We start from the raw sequence: 16,851 nt of genomic DNA on the forward strand, positions 1-16,851 counted from the left end.
GAAAATACACACAGTAAAGATAGTGGTGTTAATTCAACACAAGGGGCCTGTGTTAAATTTTGCCAGATGCCTGGTATTACTTCAACCCTATCAAACTTTGAAGTAAATTGTTGAAATGTTAGTGTGGTTAAATCAGCTGCCTGATATATTTATTTGGAGTATGGAGTGATTTTAGGAATACATCACTGATGTTGCTTTCTATGCAGTTTCCAAAGAACTACGAGTACTTTTACGAAACAAAACATTTCCTTCAAGTTAAAAGGATATAAATATCTTGAGGAAAAAAGTAAAAGTGTATCATAAATTTTGTATAAGTGTCAAGTAGGTTGCGAATTGGCAACTACGCTTCCTGAATGAAAGAAGAGGATTGAGATGAACAGCAAAGTAACTAAATATGGTGTCAAATAATCCTTACTTGGCCGATTTTGAAGAATCTCTATAGGCTGAAATATATGGAGAAAAGTCGTAAGAAAGACTTATTTCCAGACTTTCCATACGTGTGAAACCAAAAATGTTATTGAATACAGTACTTTATCTTGCCCATAATATAATCAAGTCCTAAACACTTCATTTATATCATTTCTTTTATTTGAAAGTAAATATAAGATAATAGTAACAAGAGGGAAATATGTACTTCTGCTAATACAAATTTTATTAGGAAATTCGAATGCTCACAAAACTATTTTCGCGGGAGATTACAAGAAATATGCAACGTATTGTCCGTTACTTGTTATAAATACCAAGTATACCCGTAAAGCTTTGCTCTCGCAAGGTTTATTTTGTCAGATAAAATTATAGACTAATACGAGTTCTCAAAATCAGTTACTTAGATATTTAATCAGTTACTGGATGCATGCTAAACTATAACATGTATGTAAGTGACTGAATAACAAGATTTTGAATGAGTGTAATCCTTTTGATAAGTCGTTCTTCTAAATAAACAAAAGACCTGGCGAATCAATGACAAATAATAATATTATCAGTATTAATGCGTCACGCTTGCGTACACCATTTGAGGTGAGTTGGTAACGTTATAAACAACAATTTTCAAATAACTGTGATCATTGAAACTTAGTTGAACAATAGCTACACTGATAATGAATTATTTGATGACAGATACAAAGTCATTAGATCGGATAGAAATCTGATTTCTACTGTTAAGAAAACAGAAAGCGGTGTTGTATTAGCAATAAACGAAGACTTCAATGTCCACTTCCCCCGCCAGATATTATCTTGAATTCCATTTTTGTAAAAATTACTATAAATAATGTTTTGTGCCTATTTGTTGGTCTTGTATATTTTCTACCTGGAGCTACCAACAATGTACATCTAAATAACATTTATTAATTAGGTAGCGTTTTGCAACCGGAACTTCTGCAAGCACTTGCCAGGAAATACACTATTTTGTGAATTTATATAACTTAATAATTCTAAATTATATTAAAACTAAAATAGGCAAAACATTAGATCTAGTTCTTGCAAATATAAATGATATTGAAGTAACGCATGAATCTTAATCATTAGTAACTGAAGATACTCATCACCCTGCGTTACTCATGGATTTCCGCTATAAAAAGAGAATTCGTATTAAAAGTACACATATTTAATTAGATTATAATTTCCATAAAGCCAATTTCCAACAATTATAGGGGAAAATGATGTCCGCTAACTGGAAAATGGTGGCTAATAGTTCCACGTCTGACGGAGCTGTTGATATTTTCTACTTAATAATGAACGATATTTTTGACAAATGTATACCTCGCGAGAAAATTAATCAGAAATTTCCTGTTTAGTTCACACCTGACAAAATCAAATTGATAAAGGGTAAAGAGCATCATTGCAAAAAATGAAGGCATGAAATAAGGGACATAAAATATCATTTAAATAAATTTAAAGAAATACAAACTATATTCAAACGGAAAATTTCAAACGCTTATGAAAAATGTAAACTATTTCGAATTCAATATTTTTGCAAATCAAAATTCTTTTGGAGTTACAGTAAACAGAAAAAAATGTAATTTCCATAGCAGTACCCTAATTTATGAAGAACGCCAAGTGAGTATATCACTGATGCTAATGCATTTGTGCAACACTTTTGAGTCTTACAGAACACATCTGAGTATGATATTGAGCCTTTACTAAATCATGTTAACTCTGGTCTGCTCAGTCAGTTTGCATTTACTTATATTAAAGTTGCAGAAGTTATAGAAGTTATCAAGTGGCTTAAACATTGAAATTCCAAACAACCGGACAAAACTTCATCATATATTATTAAGGGTTGCTCCACATTGCTTAAATATCCATTACAGGCTTTTTACTAGTTATAATACGTCATTGGCTAGTTCTCACTTTCCAACAAAATGAGAAGTTGCTTATAGTCCATTTTCCAATGTAGAGGGAATAGTAACACAAAAAATATAGACCAATAGTTATAATCTTTACACCTATCAAAATACTTCAAATTATTATTATTCAGACAAAAGTATATTCTCATGTTTGTCCAATAATTCACAGTCACATTCTTTTCCATCTAGGAAATTACTAGTAACTAATCTTGCTGCGTTCACTCATTTATTAATAACAGAAATTTATAATAAAAATCAAATTAACACAATGTATTCAAACTTTCTATTATACATTAATGATTTAGCCGGCGTAATAGTCAGAAAAGCTGTTATATGTAGACGATTTAAAAATTTGCCGTGTCAAACTTTCGAAAAGGGACTGCATTAGTTTGAAAAATGATATCAATGCACTTTTTAAATGGTTCAAAATCAATAAGTTACTATTAAATATTAAAATGTGTAGTGTAATATGTTATACAAGGAAAATATACTTGGAATTTGAATACCATATTAATGACATACAACTGCACAAAGTTGACCATATAACTGATCTTCGTGTGTCAATAAGATCAAATTATTCGTTCGATATTCATCTGAATCGGATTGCAAATGATGTATCCAGAAATCTCGGATATATAATGAGATCTGCTAATGAATTCGAGAACACTGATCAGTTTAAAATTCCATATTCTGCATATATACGTGTGAAGCTGAAACACGTGTCCATAATATGGATTCCTAATGCCAGTGGCGTAATTAACGGGCAAAGTAAAAAGGAGGCATTTAAATTTTGAAAATTAACTTTATGTTAGAATGTTAAAATTATGTAGCGTCATAGAATGTAGGGTTACAAGTATATTTCATGTTTGCTTGTGACGACGGCAGCATCTGAGCGATTATTCAGTAAACTAAAAGCCAACAAAATATTTGCTGACCATCAATACATTGTGATCATTCGCTACTTGTAGGACAGACGTAAGAGCCATGAGGCACAGGAGAATAGCACACCATACGATAACAGGGATCTCACTCGACTAGTTTGTTTAATGCTTGTGCATTGAATGGAGAAGGACGGCAATTTATCAGAGTTTGATAGGGTAAACAGACATACGGAAATTAAATTTCGGAAATAATCAACTTGTCAGGTGTTTGTGATCTGCTTTGCTTATTGTCTTCAAAGGCTGAATAAAGGATGGCGAAATTATTACCAAACCAAACCACAAAAAATGAGTTAACCACACCTCATTAAAAATCTCGGACGTCATATAGTTTCGAGGTTGGTGCAACAGGATAGGCCGAAATCTGTGGCACAATTAATATTAGACTTCAACAGACTGTAGCAGTGGAATAAGCAAGAATGTGTCTGAACATGGAGATCACCGTACGCTGTTAGATTTGGGCCCCCGCACCTGATGTCCCACACGTGTACTATGTTAATCGCACGTCATTAGGTCTTAGAACAATGGCACAACATTGAACAATGGTGATGAATCACGATACTGCTTTCATCACATTGATGGCCGGGAACAGCTGCTCGAGGCCTGTAGAGCAGGGTAACGACAGGCCAGTGGTGGATTTGAAGAACTTTCACATAGTCACTCATTTACCTAGTAGTGTGTGTGGAAGGCATTATGACGGCTTCTACCTATCGGCAGGTCATTGCAGATCACATATACCCACTTATGTCAGACATATTTCCAAATGAGAATGACATCTTTCGGCAGGACAGCTTTCCTTGTCACGTCTTCGTTGTGAAGTAGTTGGAAAAGTACAGTGATAAATTTCGATTGCTGGAATTACTCCAAATTTACCTGTTCTTGCCCAGTTGAACACCTTTGGTATATCACTGAACGTAAGATCTGAGCTCATCGACCCCTTCTGCGGAGTTTACAGTAACTAAGTGACTTGTGTGCGCAGATGTGGTTCTCCATACCTCCAGCTATTTACCAAGTCTCATTCTTTCCATGACAAGCAACATTATTGCTGCCCTGAAGTCAAAGTTGGACATAACAAGTATTTAGGTATTCAGTGGGTATTCATGATGTTCTGACTGGTCAGTCTATATTCATATCATAATGTCGCAGATGATTGTTTTCTCAATCTTGAGCATCGAAAGTCAAGAACATCTTGAGCATGAGCATCTTGAGCATCATGCTGATATTGACAAAGTAGTCAATAAATTCCTCTTCCAAACGATTCATCGGTTTGGAAAGTAGAGAAGAGGATCGAGAAGTTTTGGTAAGTTTTTATATATTGTGAGCGTTATATGTATTAATTCATTTAGGAACAGAGTGATTTCTCAAGACGCTTTTTTGGTACCATGTAATTGCTTTAAATATTAATAATAATTACAATATTAAGTGCACTTTTGCATAATATAAGCAAGTAGTGACTGACTAGATAGAACACCCAAGGTAAACATGTTCTTCATAACTTTTATGTACCTTCAGGAACGTGGAAATAGGAGGCCGTTTTGGCATTTTTGCGGAAAGACCCATGTATTCTTAGTTGCACTACTGCCTAATGCACAAGAATATATATATACCAATTAGAGTCAATTCAATCAAAATGTGCCTCTAATTTTAATTTGTGCCTGTAATCTTTATTTTATATATAAAGACACAGGAATATATAATCAATATGGAAAGTATGTACACTTTTACGAAATTACTTATTGCATTCTCTTGGCAGAAGAAGAACTAATATTCTTGTGTTTTCTGAATAAACTTGTAAAGAATGAGATCGATTAGCCAACATTATTATCCGACAATTCTTTCACAACAGGAAAGTGAGCTCGCGGCTACTAAGACTTCACGAACCATCACAGCGTGCGAATAAATAAAATATATAGTCTATTTTAAGAATGTGCACCATGTATGATACTATCAAATTAAATAGTCCTACAATGGATACTCGTATATTTGATGTATGTATAAAACAATACTTTGAAGATATAACATAGCATGTAGCATAAATATTCATGAATTTCAACTAGGTATGTATAATGTTGAACACTGTCAACAGGTGTACCCATGTTGAACTCAATATTCAATAAATAAAACGTCGTAGGATACGTATTAAAATAACATAGTGGTGTCTCTACTGAGTTTCTTCGTTCATCTACCTCGTTAATACAGACACTCTCAACACTGGCACTTTGTTAAACCTGTAAAGCCGCGAATAGTTTAAGCGCAACATCAGATTCCTAGTTTTGAAATATAACGGTAAAGTAAGTCATGCTACGATCACTGGCTGTGTTAAAATTGAGCTGTATTAACACAACCATTTTGCTGAGTATATTCCTCCTTCACCAAGTTTCAAGTTTTGAACACAAGTTTTATTTTCAACTCGAAATGCTTTTCTAATCCTTACCTACATAGGGCATCCAAGAACTTGTAGCCAAAGCACTCCATAAGCATTTCGCAATTACTCCTATTATAGCAATGATAGCAATGGGAGCATCATGTAATTGCAAACGATGATTCAAAATATAATTTCCAAGCGTGGACCCTAGAAGATACCAAACATTTGGTTAATACACCGGTTCATTTTGGTCTTACATTAATTACTTATTTTAAAAAAATGATTGAATTACACATTTTAAACTTCAGAATACATTAGTTACTATGATCCATTCTTACATGATATACTATTACGCACTTTTAAAATGATAGAAACTATTCATTGAATATTAGAAAGAGTAGCTTTCCTTTAATGTTTTAATGTGTATTATTCAAATAGTCATAAGAACAATTGCTAGCTGGTCGAATGATTATTATTCCATAACTGTTCGTAACTCGAAGAATTATAGGATATCTGAAAACATATTCTCTTAACCTAATTGATTCTTCAAACTATTATTTGAATAATTATTTTGATCGAAAAATTACTTTGATAGGCCAGTAAATGAAGGATAATTTTGGGTCGAATAAGGAAAAAATGGTGGAAAGCTGGAACTAATTTTATTTTCTTTATATAAGTGTCCGTAACAACATACTAATTTTGCACCATTCTATCACCCCAGATTTGGCCGCTATCTTGGAAAAATACCGCCAAAAATAAGTTTTTTGTAAATATCTCGCATGGGAAACATTTTAGAGTAAAACATGTTATTACAAAAATAATCTACATTACATTCTCTACAAGAAATGTTCTCTTCATTTTTTCTCTAGGATGCACCGTTTAGATGTTATTGGCGTGGCAAATTACGCATTTTCTTTCAGCATCGCTTTATAGCAGAACCTTAACGAAAATTTTCTGATACTATTTTGTTTTAATGATTTTTCTTATATAAAATATAAATTAATATATTTTTCATTCATTGCAGGTGTAACTAGGGATAAGTAATCAGATGTATTAGATCATCTATGTTCAAGATGTCAGAAGCTTCTCGGTGATGGTGTTACATGTATAGTAAAAGAACATTAGTAGACTGCAGTATTAAAGTGAAAGATGGAAACGACTGTCAACTTAAGGGACTGAAAAGTGTTACACTTCATGAAAAGAGTAGAAAAGTTTATACAAAAACAAGAAGTAACAAAGCGTTGCTATTACAACGTACTTCATCACCTACTCCGATAACCCTTAAGATTTAATTTTCAAGAAGCCTATTTGTTTTGTGGACAATGTGAATCAGATGAATTTTTAAAGGGGTATGATAAAAAATTTGTGACTGAGCGTGAGAGTGTACATCGCGTCGAAAACTTTCAAGTTAAAGATTCTATTATGGAAGCTAACAAGGAAGAATGCCAATTTTCATTCAATGAAATTTTTCAAGATTATAATGATGCATTACCAACTGAAAAAACAATAAGAACTAAACTGAAAGAAAATTACTCAGAAGATATTATTATACCAACAAACAAAAATATGAAGTCCATAGTTTGCTTCCGTGATACAGGACATAAAATTCTCACGGATGCATGGTATGATCGTCAAAAGCGTAAATACATGGACGAAAAGAAGTTGAGAATCATAATGACAGCCGAGCAAATAATTGCTGAAGATACCAGATCCCAGGTTTATGAAACTGATGAATAGTCATCAGCAGATAATCTTTGAATAACGTTGATTCATTCATTCCTGGAACCTTAAAATGTCTTCTCGATACTATTATCTTGAAAAAGAAGACAGGAAGTAGCACAAAATTGAGGGAGTATAACAATTTCTCATGTCGTAATTGCAGCAGATACACCAAAATATCTTTCAGCCTCATCGCAAGTAGGACTTGCGGTGCATCTTAATAAAAGTATGGTAGTAAGCATTTTCTTAATGTTCTCTCTTCGTTAGGAGTGTGTGCACCATATTCTAAGGAAGCTCTCTTTCAAGTTTCGGCTCTTCTGTATCCTGTATTCTTTGTTTGAGGATATGAAAATATCTTCTGAGTAATTTTCTTTCAGTTTAGTTCTTATTGCTTTTTCAGTTAGCAGTGTATCATTATAATCTTGAAAAATTTCACTGAATGAAAATTGGCACTCTTCTTTGTGAGCTTCAAGGTAGTTGAAAGCATAAGCCATGACATCTGAAACAACATTATCTTTCGGACGACCATGTTTTATTCCAGAATAAGTCTTGTAGAACTTTTTCATGTATAAGGAATGATATCTGGCTTCAGCAGCAACTAAATCATGAACATTGCCAATCCTAATACTAACTTCTTTGCTCCAGTTGTCATTTCTTCTGTCGTCTGCTTCCATAATAGAATCTTTAATTTGAATGATTTCGACACGATGTACACTCTTACGCTCACTCACAATTTTTTTATCCTGTCCCTTTAAAAATTCATCTGATTCACATTGTCTACAAAACAGATAGGCTTCTTGAAAATTAAATCTTAGTACTTCTGACCTAAGGGTTAAAGGCGTAGGTGATGAAGTACGTTGTAATAGCAACGCTTTGCTACTTCTTGTTTTCGTGTAAGCTTTTCTACTATTTTCATGAAGTGTAACACTTTTCAGTCTCTTAAGTTGACAGTCGTTTCCATCTTTCACTTTAATACTGCAGTCTACTAATATTCTTTTACTGTACAGGCAACACCATCACCGAGAAGTTTCTCACACACAAAACACTTTTTAGCTGACATCTTGAACATAGATGATCTAATACATCTGATTACTTATCCTTAGTTACACCTGCAATGAATGAAAAATATATTAATTTATATTTTATATAAGAAAAATCATTAAAACAAAATAGTATCAGAAAATTTTCGTTAAGGTTCTGCTATAAAGCGATGCTGAAAGAAAAATACGTAATTTGCCACGCCTATAACATCTAAACTGTGCATCCTAGAGAAAAAAATGAAGAGAACACATCTTGTAGAGAATTTAATGTAAATTATTTTTTGTAATAACATGTTTTACTCTAAAATGCTTTTTATGCGAAATATTTACAAAAAACTAATTTTTGGTGGTATTTTTCCAAGATGGCGGCCAAATCCGGGGTGATAGGATGGTGCAAAATTAGTATGTTGTTACAGACACTTATATAAAGAAAATAAAATTAGTTCCAGCTTTCCACCATTTTTTCCTTATTCGACCCTTCATTGACTGGCCTATGAATGTTTTGTTTCCAAATAAGCTTATTCGCATTTCAGAAGCATTCGTGTACCTAGAGAACATAATTTATTTCTTAGTAAATACTATGCTTCAATGTAAATGAAAACATGGTTTGCAATAAGAAAAATAATCTTATTATATCAATATACCTATGCCATATTTTATTTTGTTTTGTTTCCTTAGTTAATTAATATTCACAATTCACTTATTTCTTCGAGTATAGACAAAATAAATATAACCTACACAAGCTAAGGCAAAAATATTTAATCAATGAAAATTTATATTGCGTAAAGCATGCTGAGTCCTTCCGCGTATCGTATATAACTAACATACACATTATTTCTATTAACATTTACTATTTAATTTAGGTACATTTATGTGTTTACTATTTCTTTAAACTTAGCAGTTCGTAAAATTGTATGAGGAATCGTGCTTCTTAATTTTAATAGTATTTTTTAGCATAATGTTTTAAATACCAAAGTATATTCAAATATTCAAATCAGTAATCGATTCAATAAAAATTTCCAACTCTATGTTGCACTGTTTGATATGGAAAAGCATTCGATACAAAAGCGTTCCTAGTATTGGTCGTTAATGTACAAAAACAATTTGTTTAACCTATTAGAGCCTATACTCGCTTTATAAGCCTCTTATTCACAATAGAGTAGAATACGTGTCCATTAATAGAGCATAAAGCCTATTGTGCTCTCCTGCTCTCTTTTGTCTAGGGATTGTCTCGTTCAGTACTTTGTAGAAGAATATTAAAAATTTGAACGCATTACGGTGGTCCTGATTTTACTTTAAACTTTAGGTCCATGTCCCATATATCCTCGCTACTCAAAAGGGACACTAAAGTACAATGGTTTATACTCCTTCCCCCCATTTTTCACTTCCAATGAATTCCCAAGGTTGAGCGATGTCTCTACTGCATGCATCTTATATTTAAGTCACTTTAACAATGATAGCTGGATGGTGAGAGCGGTGCTTATTGTGTTCATAGAAGTAATTGGAACTCTCACTTACTGCAGTACGTCTCCACAGGAAATAAGGGTGTTTCATCCAATATTACGATTGACACCACCGTCTTGTCATTGTGTTTCCAACAGAAAGCATATTATTCTCGTTTTCTCCTTAAATCTGGACTTCGTTTTTTCCAGCGTATATACCTAGTCTAGCCATACTGTTACACACGTTGTACATCCGGGTTGATGAGGAAATAACCCCCAGTGTCCTCACGGGAACCTTGTGTACTTGTCTGTGAAAGTGGAAGCATTGAGCGTCAAGTGGAACCTTGGAATGGGGCGACTACCAAACCGTGTTGCCGTGATAGCGTTACGTACCACTGGACATCTGCAAGTGACATTTTCAAGTCTCTACAAAAGATCCAAATCAGTCGAATGTTTGTGTATTGTACCTCTGAGCGCTTCAATAAAACCCGGGACTGTGAAGGATCGTCCGAGAACAGGTCATCCATGTAGTGTCAGGACTCCAGCAGCTCGAAAAGCAGTAGCGGCTCGTGTGCGGAGAAATGCGGTAAGGAAGCAGGGTATCATGGCCCGTGAAACGAACATTTCGTAACGGTCAATGTCTGAGCTTCTGTCCGAGAACCTTGGACTATGGGCTTATCGTCCAGGTAGAGGACATTACCTTGACGCGAGAGTAAAGAAACTGAAAGTGGTAAAATGTAGACGGTATGCACATCAGCGGTATGCACATCATGGTCATCGGAGTATCCTCTTCATTGATAAGAAAATACTCACCATTGAACAGCCATTTAATCGGCAAAACGATAGAGTGTATGCGTGTATGCACCAACCTCTCAGGAAGCCCGTAGAAACGTTCCAAAAGTTCAGAGGGTCCAGGTGATGGTGTGGTGGAGGAGAGTTTTCCGGCACTGCGCCACCCAGCTGCATTTTTGCGAAAACCCCTGGAGATAAAACTAGCGCTCAAGTGTACGAAAGCACCATTTTGGAGCCTTTTGTGAATAAGTTGTGCACATTGTTTCACAACCAACCGTGGACCTTCCAGCAGGATTCTGCTCCCGCCCACAAGGCCAGGTTCACTTAATGGTGGCTTCAGCTTCACGTCCCTGATTTCATTTCGCCTGAAGATTGGTCCAGTAGGAGTCCTTATCTGAACCCTCTGGACTTTCGACTGTGGTCAGTGGTGGAGGTCATCGTCTGCAAGAGAAGATAATCCACCATTGACAGTTTAACGCGTTCCTTGTTGGCGGCAGTGTCGGAGTTTCCCCTGGATGCCATCCGTTCCATAGACGAGTGGCCACACAGACTGAGAGCCTGTGTCCGTGCAAAAGGTGACCATTTCGAACTATGATTGGTGCTGTGTGTAGTGAATGTAAGAACAACATACGCAAAGCAAATTAAAATCTGTGTCATGATAGTTGCGTTATTCAGTTTTCAGTTGTAACAGTTTATGGCTAGTATGTCTAACTTAAATGAACATAAAATCTCACCAAAGCAATATTACCTTATTATTACTATTGCTAACCTGTATTATAGTTTTAGTGTTACAGTTTTTATTTTTATTTAATTAGTGGAGTTAATTAGTTGATATTTTCCTTGTTATTTCAATAATTAGTTATACAACTTTTCATTAGTCTAACAAAAATTCGAACTGGTTTTAGTTTATTTTATTTTTTCGACCGTTTATTCGAAGTAATGTTCCTTGAGTATGACTACTATTCGAGTTCTAAGCGCAACATATATTTAAAAAATGAAAATGAAATGAAATCTTTTAGTTTTACATCCCACGGTTATGCCGGTTAGGCTAAAGGAGACGGTAATGATGAGAAATGAATGAAATAGTGGAATGAAGAAAGTAGGAGGAAACGGGAGAACACCAAGAAACCCACGCACATGGTGCTTGTCCACTACAAAATTCAATTGGAGAGAACTGGAATCGAACCAGGACCTCATGCATCAGAGGTGAACGCTCTACATCTAAGCCACCGCAGCCCCTGCGCACCATATATAGTACAATACAATTATAAAGTGTATTTTTAAAAAAAATCCCTTATAGAACTGTAATCGAATAATCAAACTTACCTATGGCCGAGATCAAGGCAAGGTAAGCAAAATATTGTGTATAATCCGTTGTAGACCATTGCAGTGTATTTCTCATGTACAGTAGCTCAGTCTCATTGTAACCTGTGAAGCAATAATAAAATTATATAATGCATAGTTTCCTTTCAAAAAAACAAGCATAATAATGTTTCTATTTCTGTTCTGAATTTTCTTAACCCTTAAATGCATGTTTCTTTTTATTTTTTGAAAAAATACCATGAGTAGAATTTAATGTTGTAAATTATAGGAAAACAAATTTAAAATCTTAGGACCAATATTTAGGCTAATAATATATTATTAAGTGTTTGTAGCTATTTATCTACATAATGCAATTTACACTTCGAACCGATGTCAAAATATCAACTTTCTTGTTAGCGTTTGTTTCTAGTTTTAAACAGGCCCGTATTTATACATTCGTCCCTGTGCTCTAAATAATTTGCTGCTTCCCTGCACAAACTTTATCTCAAACAAGAAAGCAAGCCTTGATTTTCAAAACATATCAGCTGTTGTTCAGTACCGATAGCAGTTTAGGTATTACAAGTTACAAAAATTACAACGTAATTTAAATGGCCGAATTCTCTTAATGATGATTATGATATGTTCTGCCCGAAGGTAGGTGTTTGATCCGGAAGTCCCTGGGCGAGGTGAAGCCATGGTAGTTTGCTGTTGCCTTCCATCGGATGATGATGACTTACTAAGGACGGGACCTACAGCTTAACTTGGGATCCGAGCCACTTGTGTCCCCCATCGGAAATCGAACACGAGACCTCTTGATTACATTGGGGACACATTCTCCCAATAATGACATATAATTTATTCACATAGATTTTAATTTACTGTCCGGAGAAAATGCATTCTATTAATTCTTAATCAACCATTATGTCATTTTTATAATTCATAATTTCACTTGAATTATGATTGAATTTCTTAAATATTTATTCTTTAGGAGTAAAATTTAAAGAAATAAGCAGTGTTATTGATATTGTTTATTTTCAACTTATCATATAATTAAAGATTATGGTGAGTTTAGTAAAGAGCATTTTATAAATCTTAATAGCATCTAAGTCAGGGCGAAAAATTTCTGGTCGCCATCGACGACTGGAAATTTAGAGCTGGCGACCAGTGTTCAGTTGGTTTCTACCTAAACTCACAGGGCTGTGCAGTTTCTGTTTCGCATGAATATAATTGTCACTGAGTGTGAGAAACACGAAATGTGAAGTCTTCACAATGGAGATGAAAAGTGAAGTTGTACAGCTCACAAATGTTCAATCCGAAGAGAAAGAGTTCCAGAGTATAAGACGAAAGTTAACCAAGAGTGCGAAAATGTACGTAACAGAACAGTTGCAATCTGTATCATCAGAGGTAGATCTATCCCTTTATATATTTGAGACTTTGGGTTGGCCTCCTAAAGGAAAAATTGTTGAATTTAGTGTGGAAGAAATAAAACTGCTTTTTAAGTAGTTGCAACCAGGTTTAAAAAGTGGACCTTGTCTTAACAGAGTAGGCATAATATAAACTTTTTTTACGTTGAATCAGACACTAAAAAAGATTTACAGTGAAAACTTCATTACGAGGTTCCCAAACTTGCTTCTCATTGTCACATTTTGAGAAGTTTTACCTGTAAGTACTGCTTCATGTAAGAGAGGCTTCAGCAGTCTCATCAGTTAAGATTGCTACAGGAATTCAATGAAGACTGATACACTGGATGATTTGCTGACAATTTCCATCAATGGCCCTTCACTTAAAAACTTTGATCCGAAAACTGCAATCGACAACTGCTACTTCACTGCAGAGAGAGCGTTACATAAACGTGAAGTCTTAAGATAAGATATTTTTTAACGTGTATAGGGCCCATGAATTGTTCAATTCAAAATTGATGTCTTGAATCTAATTGTCTGATTTTGAAATTTTATGATTGGATTTAACCTCTTTCTTTGTCAAACCAAAGCCTTGGGGGGAGGGAATAGGGGACCTCTCATAATTTGTACGTGAGAGATACTGGCGACCGTCATTTTTTAGCTGGCGAGTGCGTCTGACTAAAATTTTGCACCCTGATCTAAGCTATAGCTTTTCTATCTGTAGTGCTTTGTAACTCGAGAACCACATTAGATAGAAACATGAAATTTTAATATGTTTTAAATCTCTCGGAGAAATGATCCAAATGACCTGTTCCAGATCACTAGGTCAGACCTGAGCTGAGATGTGGGGGTGCGAAGTCCCCGTAAGAACAAAATGGGGCATTTGAAAAATAACCGTAAACGACCAATATTGTAGTGGAATTCTTAGTTTTTGGGCTTCATTAGATGAATAGTGACAATTATAATCCAATTCAACCTTAAGGTCATACTCCACATTGCAGGGAGGGGGCGAAATGTTAAAAATAATGGAAAACGACAGTTATTAGTGTTGGATTCATATTTTTCGAAATTGCTGAGTTTAACGGTATCAGTTTTCATGATGCTCACGTTCGTCTTCACCCCTTGTTGTGGGGGTGGGAGAGGATGACGTTTTAAAAATAATCAGATAAGCTAGCTAATTAATAACTACTGTAACTCGAGCGAATTAAATACATTAATATATTTTCTCGTGCTCTGTGGGCTGCTAATTTTAAATATTACTTTATTGTGAATATTAAAACAAAATTCCAAAATTTTGCCTCCCTCTAGTAAATTCTGCAGCCCTGTTCTCGAGCACAGAATAGCATTTACCTAAATACGGGCCTGGTTTTAATAATAATAAATCTTAAAAACTTCTTTTACACATTCACAGATATTAGACATGTATATATTGCACTACAAAATAACTAAGACATAACTTTCACTTCACAAAGAGTTTTGTAATAAAAGAGAACTCAGTTCTTCAGAGGCCTAGGCCATTTTCTTGTAGAACCTGCAAAAAAACAGAATTTATACAAGCTGCGACAAAATGCACTTACGAAAAGAAACAACTATTGTGAGATTTATACGCAAGAACTAAGTGTGTAGGTAATCAGCTATACGGTGCATTGAATTGTTAAAATATTCACACAAGAATATTAATGAAAGTAGACTACAAAGAGCTCATTTTATCTAAACATGACTGGCTTTTTAACTAAATTATTCTCAAATACAGGGTGATTAAATATACATCTTTACACTTCCACGTCCCCAAGCTTGTGTAATAAATTGTAATAAGAATAGTATAAATACTATGCTTCAATGAAACATTAACGTGCGAAGTTACCTTTCCTGATACCAGCCAGTCAATGTGAGGACATACTGCCACGAATATTTCGTTGATGCGATAATTGATAAGGTTGCCACGAGGCAAGACGAGACCATTTTCGTGATGGAATGCGACATGAGACAGAGCTCTTTCAATAGAAACTAAAATACTTCCCGAGGTGAGATTTTTCTTTCAGCCCCCCTCCTTTAAAAAAAGAGAGAGACAGACCGCCTTAATTCTCGTCTCTTAGGTAGCCCTAATAATAGAGCTCCTGCTATACAATGAGCATTTCTGCGTCGTTGATATCAAGGGCATCAGTAACTCGTAGCTGCAGCACTGGCATCTCTCATGAAAATGATGGCATGTATTTGATATCCTAGACATACCGTATATAAAACCGAGTTTACATAACACAGAACACGTCCCGCTGTCTTTCATTCCACAAAATGTCCTCTTCATATATATCTCATCTTCTTGTTTATCTTACCTCGGAGAAACGAGTGAATTGTCGTATATTTTTGGATTCAAGACGACTCCGAATCCAACACGATCTCCTCATTTTTAAAACCATGGTTTACAAAAAAAACTGTATCTATACCAGATACTGGTTAAATTTTCAGAACTTACTATAAAACTACACTAAAAATCAGATATTGACCTCTGTTACGAGGGGAGGGCCTGATGTCATTCAGAGATAATTGCACCAAACTTGGTGTAGGAGTAGGTAATGGGAATAGAAAAGAACGTGTGGAAGGATTCGTTTAGTAGGAGTTCGGAATCAGAAATCATAGGCCCTACAGTTCTACAGAAGTATGGCCTGTCAATTAGATATTCATGGGATGGAGCCTTTGCTGGCTGTTGCGGCCAATGCAAAAAAGTTAAATAAAGTAGAATGAAAAACAGAAAAGATTAACTGAACAGAAAATGAACTGAACAGGCGACTGTCGGGATAATAAAACTCAGGTACCAATTAACAGAGTTTTTTTTAACTAAAGCCTAATAATCCGTCAATCCTAGTAACTCTATAGTGCGGGTGATATTAAATGTAGACGAACATATAAGATGGATAGATACATACCAAGAAAGTTTTTATATTTTATATTGTTAATAACGTTATTTATTACGTACTCAATTCATCATATGTAACAACGAAGGAGTGTAAGCGAGAGTTAGGAAGAGAAGAGCATAGAAGACATAATTAAAGATGAGAAAGAAACTAGTTGGGATGTTATTAGACAGGACATCATACAGTATTCTAAGAAATGTGACAGGTTGAATGGCGGAAGGTAAAAGAGTGAGGGATTTTTCGGCTAGTAGTTATTAAGAAATGAAGTACCACATACAAGCCAGGCTGAGCTCGGTCACCAAATATAAGGATCTGTATTCTTTAAACGAAGGCCTACTGGCTTACTAAATGTGGTTCAGATTCGACAAGTGGTTACAGAAAAATAAAGTACCACACACACACACACATATATATATATATATATATATATATATATATATATATATATATATATATATATATATATATATATATATATATATATATATATATTAATCTGAGGCCTCTCCGTACTAGTCTTCGCAAAATTTGCGGGCCACAACGCAACTCCAAAGCTGGAACAAGCAATTGTAAATACTAAACCGATTAATTAAAAC

The 16,851-nt window shown here is 34.7% G+C and overlaps 1 protein-coding gene across 1 annotated transcript in view; it reads right to left on the reverse strand.

Moving 5' to 3' along the window:
- LOC145662556 (putative peptidoglycan muropeptide transporter SLC46) overlaps positions 1-16,851 on the reverse strand; it is a 98,023-nt gene that overhangs the window by 18,466 nt on the left and 62,706 nt on the right. Inside the window, exons 3-4 of the mRNA XM_081728235.1 lie at positions 11,968-12,069; positions 5,718-5,855 (exon numbers count right to left, since the gene is read on the reverse strand). Of these exons, the coding sequence (XP_081584361.1) occupies positions 5,718-5,855; positions 11,968-12,069 (240 nt within the window). The remainder of the gene's footprint in view (positions 1-5,717; positions 5,856-11,967; positions 12,070-16,851) is intronic.

The sequence above is a fragment of the Thermobia domestica genome, chromosome 10 (genome assembly GCF_964235325.1).
Source record: "Thermobia domestica chromosome 10, izTheDome1.hap1.1, whole genome shotgun sequence".
Classification (NCBI taxonomy): domain Eukaryota; kingdom Metazoa; phylum Arthropoda; class Insecta; order Zygentoma; family Lepismatidae; genus Thermobia; species Thermobia domestica.